At 47.2% G+C, this 9,084-nt stretch overlaps 1 protein-coding gene across 2 annotated transcripts in view; it reads right to left on the minus strand.

The window, feature by feature from the left end:
* The window catches only part of plekhg7 (pleckstrin homology domain containing, family G (with RhoGef domain) member 7), a 31,141-nt gene extending 22,384 nt beyond the window's left edge, over positions 1–8,757 (minus strand). For both annotated transcript variants that reach the window (XM_056282170.1, XM_056282169.1), the window contains exons 1-6: positions 8,473–8,757; positions 4,982–5,756; positions 4,112–4,134; positions 900–1,012; positions 590–630; positions 129–224 (exon numbers count right to left, since the gene is read on the minus strand). In XM_056282170.1, coding sequence (XP_056138145.1) covers positions 129–224; positions 590–630; positions 900–1,012; positions 4,112–4,134; positions 4,982–5,617 — 909 coding nt within the window. In that variant the 5' untranslated portion in view covers positions 5,618–5,756; positions 8,473–8,757. The remainder of the gene's footprint in view (positions 1–128; positions 225–589; positions 631–899; positions 1,013–4,111; positions 4,135–4,981; positions 5,757–8,472) is intronic.
* Between the last annotated feature and the right edge of the window lie 327 nt (positions 8,758–9,084).

Genomic DNA, 9,084 nt, shown 5'->3' on the forward strand with positions numbered 1-9,084 from the left:
TGTAATGTAATGAGACTGTAATGTAATGTAATGAGAGGTTACTGCATGTACGTTATACTGGCATGCAGTATAATGTACATGGCAGTCAGAATGGGTGCTCGAGGGCCTTTGTTTTACCGTTTTCTCACCTTGTACTTCTGCAAGTCTGAGTTCCTCCAGTCTTGAATCTGTGACGCTGAAAGATATTTCTCAATATCTGTGTGATTTGGCGTCTTTGTTTTAGTCTAAGCAGTGGGGAAACAGAGATATTAGCTTGAATCTGAAAAAGGACTCGGGCAGGGTCAATGGGGGGTTTAGGGGAAGTGAAAAGGTGGGTATTGGATTTCTGCCCCCCCAACAGCTGTCCCTCTGAAAGGTGAGCGTAGTGAAAAACTAAACCAACTTCGGCCAAAGTTTGGCATTTCAAGCTTTGCCTAATTGCAAAACCTGCACAGAAAGAATGACAAATAATCAACTGTGAGAAGTGGGTCACAGAACAATGTCTGTCCAGCCAGCCTGCCCTCTCTTTACACACTTCAACAAACCACAAACACACTAGTGGCAGCCTACAACACACAACAGTTTACAAACAAACCAAAAACCCACCTACCGTGCTACGCCTTAAAAAAGGCCACTTTGGTTTCTTGGTGTCTGTTGAAATGAAACGCACAACACGGTGATTATGGACAAAAGCTCGAGTCAGGAGGGATTGCTGAAGAGGATTATGATGGGATTAAAACTAACACAAACAAAACAGTGTGTTAGGATAAAACTGTGGACCAGGGTGGGTGTAGGGACTGAATTTACAGCATCTGGAGCCATACTGTCATTCCAGATGACGCATATTGGACTTGCCACTCATTTTAATGAGACAGCGATGGGTGCGATGGAACAGCGGCTGTCCGCAACCTTGGTTTTACCTAAAGAGCAACTGAGCATGTTGACGGCTCCATTGGATACAAACAGGTCCCCTGGTGACACGTCCAGTCCAGGCAGGCTGACTACCACGGAGCTACGCCTCCTTTCCTGTAGCCTGGGGACAGAGGACCGGACAAGAGAATATGCAAAATAAAGTCTCTATTTTGACGTTTTTGACTGCTGGGTTGTTATCTAATATAATTCATGCTTGCCGCTCCGAGTGAGAGTGCAGAGAAAGGAGCATGGTAGAAGATCTTGCAGATATGCGGGCTAGAACATGAATAGTATGACATCTAGCGTGAATGAAAGACAGTATGCTCATACTTCTCAACATCTCTTAAAGCCGGAAATAACAGAATTCCTTTTGACATTTTTGCATGGCTGAAATACCATCTGCATTGTTTAAGTGATCAGTGATGTTTAACTTTGGTGGGAAAGAAAGAACTGTGGAGGATAACTATTATGTATCTGCCTAATCTGCTAACAAGCAGATAAACAACGTTAATGGATCACTCTATTCGTCTGGTAGGGAGTGATCCGTCAGTGTGTGCTGACTATAATCCTCTTTGTCTCTTTTCAGGGTTAGCAACAAAGATGTGGCCAGGACCAGGATGGAGAAACACAGGCCTGCCTTTTAGCCACAGGCAAACCTCCAACAGACACGGTGACAAGTGTTTTGACTTCATCTCCTCGTGTTTCTACTGGGGGACTGCTGCTCAAAGCTAAATGCATACACCGACACCAAACATCCTGATGCATGCTCAATAATCCAGGTAAGAACATCAAAGAGGGTTGAATCAGTTCATCTGGACACCTTTATTGACAGATACATTGTTTATTGACAAATACATTTCATCACTCAACTGAACAGTTGTGATGAAACATAAACATTGTATCCAGATGAACTGATTCAACCCTCTTTGATCTACATCAAACAAATTGGCAGAAAATACGACACTTATAAATGCATCAACGATGAACTGAATAAGACACTGGGAGTGCACAGCCAGCATATCTGGATGTGGCATGGATACACAAAACAGATATATAAAACGTTAAACTTGAACGACGACCGTATGACTCGAACCATCTCAGCTCCGACTGTCTTAATTAGCGAACGTCTATTAAGTCTTTGATGCAAAGTGCTCAAAAAATAAGGGAATGGGCACCCGAAAGGCTGGTTTTGTTCAATGTAAAGTTAACTCCCGGCACTGACACTGACTGACTACTGACCTTTGACCCGAGTCAACAGCTGATGTTATCACCTTTAAAGTTTTGAGAGTTTTGGGGTTGAACAGATTTGCTCAGTGTTTTGTCTTTGCGAAGTCGTTCATCTTGCACTAATAATGCTGAAGTCATACCAACACAAACTCTGAAGAGGTGTTATTACTGCGGGGCGACAAAATCTTATCGACACGAGAGAGGCCATGCAAGCATACGCTTTTCAAAATAAGCTAAAAAAAGTTTCGCTCTGTTGAAAGGTTGTCAGGACATGGGGGAAGCATGGTCTAAAGACGAGGGCTAAATATACTTGTTAATAACAATATATCCCACAGAAGCAGAAGCAAATGGAAGAACGGCAGTTCTTCTCATTGTATTGCATCATGCATTATTTCAAAAGGTCACAGATGGTTCCTCCTGTAACTCCCTCGCAGGTTTATGGTGCAGCTGAAAATTACACATCATCCAGGCAATGCAAGTCAATCGCCGATTCTCCGCCTGGGCAATCATTTACTCATGTAAACGGTGCACTTACTTGGGTGTATCAACAAAACATAATGTTGGTGTGCCCAAGTATACACCTGGATGCTAAGTCAGTCCACAGCGCAGGGGAATCCAGGTAGCGAACTGTACATTTATACTCGCGACACTGAATGCAGCAACTGTTCTGTACCGTTGCTGTTAGCACCGCATTCTTTCTTTTTTTTTAACAACTGTTATTAATCCCCGTGGGGCAATTCTTTCCCTGCATTTAACCCATCCTAGCTGTGTAGCTAGCAGCGGGCAGCACCGGGGGACCAACTCCAGTTCATCTTGCCATGGCTCAGTCAGGCGCACAGACAGGAGTATGAACCCTAACATGCAGGTCTTTTTGATGGTGGGGGAAACCGGAGCACCCGGAGGAAACCCACCGCAGAACATGTCAACTCCACACAGGGCAACCCGGGACAACCCCCAACGTTGGAAAACCCTGGGGTTCAAACCCAGGACCTTCTTGCTGTGAGGCAACAGCGCTAACCACTGGGCCACCGTGCCGCCCTTTAACATGTTTTTTTTTAATAATTTCCTGCTGGTAAAGGGATACAACCCCTGGTCAGTGTATAGGCAAACAGCCGAAAGCACTGCTGAGTCAAGAGCGATGCAGATTAAGCAGCACTTGGACAACGGGGAGATTACGTGACTGCCGGAGAAATAAGAAAGGCCCGAGGACCTCCTCTAACCAGGTCAACGCTTTACTGCAGCTCATTCTTCAGCATCCTAACAATGGCGTCTTGTTACCTTGCTGAGAACGCTCTGTGTGTCATCGCCTCTGCCATGCAGCGCCTGTCAACATGAGCGCTTTGTCCCCAAACGAGAAATAATGACGCCCAGAAACAAGGCTGTGCCCCACCAATGGCTTGCTAGGCCTGGTCCATGTAAGGGGCACAGGGCCGCAGTGTAATTACACCAACAATAGCTGCCTAATCATCCAGCGAGGGGACGAGCCCCCCAAGCCCATTACAAGTGGTGTGTGGAACATCCTTAATGAAGGTTTGTGCCCACATAACCATGGGACTGTCATAACTCGCCCCACTGAGCTGGTGCTCAAATAAAGACACGGTACAGAACGCACAACGGGGCTCCCTAAACTCAGCGTGCATCATGACCTGATGAGGCCGCTCCGTGCGACACGTTAAGATGTTAACATTTTCGACTTCCTTGTTTTTGTGTTAACGACACTACTTCACAAATTAGTGAGGCTGCGTAAGAATGAGGTGCCAATGTGCTTTATCCAAATTAGGACTGGCTCATAAGGAAAGGGGGAGGGGGGGTGACAAAAACTAGCGTGGGTCATAGTGGGGCTTCAGGCTTACCAGTGACGGGCAAAATTTTACTGTACTGCTGATATGCAAATATGCCCACTCATGCCACGGTGATGGAAAGCCAAACCGGTGTATTTTTAGCTCTGCCAGGACCACATCTGACACCATGCAAAACACTGAAGCACACCTACCTGTCATGGTGACGCTCCGCCTCCTGCAAAATAACACAACACAAAAACACATCATCTCATGGGAACACGCCACACACTAAAAACATTACTGTTCATCAAGAAAGAGCAGAGTCGGTGAGATGACTGACGTCCACACAGCTCTGAGCAAGATGGGCCTTTCTCCCTGACATCAAATACAGGACACATTAATATAACGTGACTCCCCCCTCGCATAAGAGACTCTTACTGAAAAGTTGTCATTTCCTACCAAACACTTACACCACATTACTTGCACTACGCCTCAAATCAAGGGATGTGCAGGCCTACGGCCAGCGACAACAACATCGCTTTCACACACGTTCGAGTTCGAATAGGCACTCAAGTGGTTGCCCGGATTCAACAGCCTGCGCTGCGAGGGGAACGTCGCGGCTCTACTGAGAGGTGCACGGCTGAACAACGGGAGGCGATGAATGGACCTCCCCATTATCTTTTTTCCATTGCTCACTGACCCCTCCATCATTGGGTGAATGCTGACTGCAGTGCACAGGGGCCTGAGGAGGACCCTTCCCAGGACTCTTTAGGATGCGGGCTGCTCAGAGCTGTCAGTGCATGTAACTGCTGATTCATTTGCTGTCAAAAGCTTGCATTGTGGACAATCCCCGCAGGAGGCAAGGTAGAGCGAGGGAGAGGAGGCCGCACCCGAGGAAGAATGGGAATCTATGGATTGTTTCATGTAGATGGTCCTAATGGGCCGGGCTAGAACACATGGCATGTGGAACATGTGGTTGGTGGGCTTGGGCAGTAACTACCAAATCAAGTAAAATCCTGTCCTACATGAACATGAACTTCAATAAAAACCATAGAAATAAAACCCAGCAGAAGCTTGCTCACCTGACTCTCACCATCAGAAAACTCGAACTCTTTGCAAACACGCTGGTGAGTGCTCGGAGAATCTTGTCTGATGCAACCAATGCCATTGTCAAACGTGTTAGATCTACGTGATCTGGGCCTACGTAGGCACGAGGATGAACTGGAGCCATTATTGTGGACTTCTCCCTCGGAGAAGGACTCAGTGGCAAGTGGAGACTTGTGCCGGTGAAGTGGGGATAAAGGACTCATAGGGAATGATGTGCCAGGCTCTTCTTGTGTGCTCTCCATCTTGACAGAGTCCCGGATATCCATTTGAGGACGCCGAGTGCTCCTCATTCTTCTCAACGTGGGAGATGTGGAGATGCGACCAGGGGCCTGCCGATCAAACTGGAACAAAGGTGCGACCAAGCTGTCGGCATCCACCAGGGACGCGTGTTTAAGCTTGGAGTGTGTCCGTGACAAATCTATGTGCATTATGACCGGGCTGCTCGTCTGGGTCTCCTTACTCACAGCGGGGGCCCAGTCCGTTTGTGTCTCCACATCAGCCACACGTGTGGTGATGACTTCATTTTCTGGCCACTCAAAGTAACTCCAGTCTATGGTGCTGCCCACGTCCTGGTCTGTGCTGCTCAGAATAACTTGTTTCACTGTAGACATGTTGGCCTGAAATGCATCGTAGTGTGTCAGAGATCAGACATGTGTGGTCTCAGCATCCCGTCTCGTCTGTGGGCCGAGTTAAAGCCAGACGACAGTCCCGTTGCATTCCACACTTCCACACCAGTCAGCTCTGCGGCTCCTGGGAAAAATACCAACACAACATCAGCAGCTGGTCATAAATGAGTGAACGGACTGCACAAGGCAGTCTGGGCATTTACTCTGCTCAAATCTTCGGAAAAAATTAGTTTGCACAGGTTTGGAACCCTACAGATTTATGTTTGGAACCCTACAGATTTGTGTTTGGAACCCTACAGATTTATGTTTGGAACCCTACAGATTTATGTTTGGAACCCTACAGATTTGTGTTTGGAAGCCTACAGATTTATGTTTGGAACCCTACAGATTTATGTTTGGAACCCTACAGATTTGTGTTTGGAACCCTACAGATTTGTGTTTGGAACACTACAGATTTATGTTTTAAACCCTACAGATTTCTGTTTGGAACCCTACAGATTTCTGTTTGGAACCCTACAGAGTTATGTTTTAAACCCTACAGATTTATGTTTGGAACCCTACAGATTTGTGTTTGGAACCCTACAGATTTGTGTTTGGAACCCTACAGATTTATGTTTGGAACCCTACAGATTTCTGTTTTAAACCCTACAGATTTCTGTTTGGAACCCTACAGATTTATGTTTTAAACCCTACAGATTTATGTTTTAAACCCTACAGATTTATGTTTGGAACCCTACAGATTTATGTTTGGAACCCTACAGATTTATGTTTGGAACCCTACAGATTTATGTTTTAAACCCTACAGATTTCTGTTTGGAACCCTACAGATTTCTGTTTGGAACCCTACAGATTTGTGTTTGGAACCCTACAGACTTCTGTTTGGAACCCTACAGATTTCTGTTTGGAACCCTACAGATTTGTGTTTGGAACCCTACAGATTTATGTTTGAAACCCTACAGATTTATGTCTTAAACCCTACAGATTTATGTTTGGAACCCTACAGATTTCTGTTTGGAACCCTACAGATTTATGTTTGGAACCCTACAGATTTGTGTTTGGAACCCTACAGACTTCTGTTTGGAACCCTACAGATTTGTGTTTGGAACCCTACAGATTTATGTTTTAAACCCTACAGATTTATGTTTGGAACCCTCCAGATTTATTTTCTAAACCCTACAGATTTATGTTTGGAACCCTACAGATTTATGTTTTAAACCCTACAGATTTATGTTTTAAACCCTACAGATTTATGTTTGGAACCCTACAGATTTATGTTTTAAACCCTACAGATTTCTGTTTGGAACCCTACAGATTTCTGTTTGGAACCCTACAGATTTATGTTTTAAACCCTACAGATTTCTGTTTGGAACCCTACAGATTTCTGTTTGGAACCCTACAGATTTATGTTTTAAACCCTACAGATTTCTGTTTGGAACCCTACATATTTCTGTTTGGAACCCTACAGATTTATGTTTTAAACCCTACAGATTTATGTGTTTGGAGTCAGTGGCGTGCTCAGTCCTCTCCGTAGTTAAGTAATATATTTTTGTTGGGTGCCCTTTGGTCCAAGGTTAGTAGTTTCAGATGAGAAAAAGAGAACAAATCTCTCTGACCAAGGCACTCCGTGTAATTAAAAGGTCTTTATTGGAACTTGGACATATCCAAAAAGGACCTAAAAATGCCCACGCGTAGCGGCTCGGGCCTTCTTCAGATTTATGTTTTAAACCCTACAGATTTATTTTTTAAACCCTACAGATTTGTGTTTGGAACCCTCAGCGGTAGGGGAAGTGCTCAACAAATAAGGAGCAACATAATCCAGTGAGGCAAGTACATTCTTTATGAGGCAGTACAAGCCTGTTTCAGCACTCATCAGCTGTCCATCATATATAATATGATGATGATAATAATAATAATCATCATATATAAATAAACAGCTAATAATGATATATATTGTAGCGAATTCGGGAGGCAACCACAGGAACTGCCGCGGCCAGGACGCGGACCCGTATCACCCGCACTGCGGGAGACATCGCCGACCGCTCGACTAAAGGGTCAGACCCGTCGGCCAGCGGCCAACGTGTCTACTTATCCACGCACGTTACAGTACATAATCATGTAAATACTGTGATACTGTGAACCTGGGGCAAAACAGAGTCATCGCACAGGACACATGGTGCACCTGATCTACTTTCTCAGAACCCCCCCCCCCCCCGTGTTAGTAAGACTGACTCCAAGTCAGTCTGACCTCCGTGTTAGTGACACTGACTCCGGGTCAGTCTGAACCCCGTGTTAGGGAGACCCCTGTGTTAGGGAGACTGACTCAGGTCAGTCTGACCCCCATGTTAGGGAGACCCCCGTGTTAGGGAGACCCCCGTGTTAGGGAGACTGACTCAGGTCAGTCTGACCCCCGTGTTAGGGAGACCCCCGTGTTAGGGAGCCTGGCTCTGGGTCAGTTGACCCCCGTGTTAGGGAGACCCCCGTGTTAGGGAGCCTGGCTCCGGGTCAGTTGACCCCCGTGTTAGCGAGACCCCCGTGTTAGGGAGACCCCCGTGTTAGGGAGCCTGGCTCTAGGTTAGTGTGACAAACTTATCGACAAACGCGAACCCGTGTCCGACACAGAAACCGGAACCAGCTGGACGGGTTGGTCCGTTTTGCTGTAGCGCAAAGCCCGCGTGCAGGCTCCGCCCGGCCCAGAGGCAGCGAGGTGACAGAGGACACACGCTCCCAAGCGTTCGTATGAACGCCGCTCATTTACACGTTAACGTCACCGATAGCAGGTCGACGCGCTTCTTAACAGCGGCCTCATTAATTAAGCAACGTTTAATTTACGCTTTACTTACCAGCGCGCGCCGACCCTGCTGCTCTACAGCCCGCGAGGGACCGCCGCCGTCAAGCGGCAGCGTGTTTCCGCCGGTTCGATGCCGAAGGACAAAACCAAACAAAACTGGAGCAAGTCCCGGCAACAAGACTGGCAGACTGCCTAACGGGTCCAAGCTCAGCCCGGAACCTGGTGGAGCTGGCAGCAGGCTGAACACAGCTCGGAGTACTGGACGGAACCCGGAACGCCGGTTTGGTGCCTCTCTCTCACCATTGTTTGGGGTTGGGTTAAAGGTGCGCTGTTGCACGAGCCCCCCCCCTCTCTCTCTCGCTCTCGCTCCCGCTCTCTCGCTCTCCCTCTCTCTCTCGCTCTCTCTCTCTCTCTCTCTCTCTCTCTCGCTCTCCCTCTCTCGCTCTCTCTCTCTCGCTCTCTCTCTCCCTCTCTCGCTCTCCCTCTCTCGCTCTCTCTCTCTCGCTCTCTCTCTCTCTCTCTCTCCCTCTCTCGCTCTCTCTCTCTCTCTCTCTCTCTCTCTCTCTCTCGCTCTCTCTCTCCCTCTCTCGCTCTCCCTCTCTCGCTCTCTCTCTCTCTCTCTCTCTCTCCCTCTCTCTCTCTCCCTCTCTCGCTCTCTCTCTCT

Source organism: Lampris incognitus, chromosome 6, assembly GCF_029633865.1.
Source record: "Lampris incognitus isolate fLamInc1 chromosome 6, fLamInc1.hap2, whole genome shotgun sequence".
Taxonomy (NCBI): Eukaryota; Metazoa; Chordata; class Actinopteri; order Lampriformes; family Lampridae; genus Lampris; species Lampris incognitus.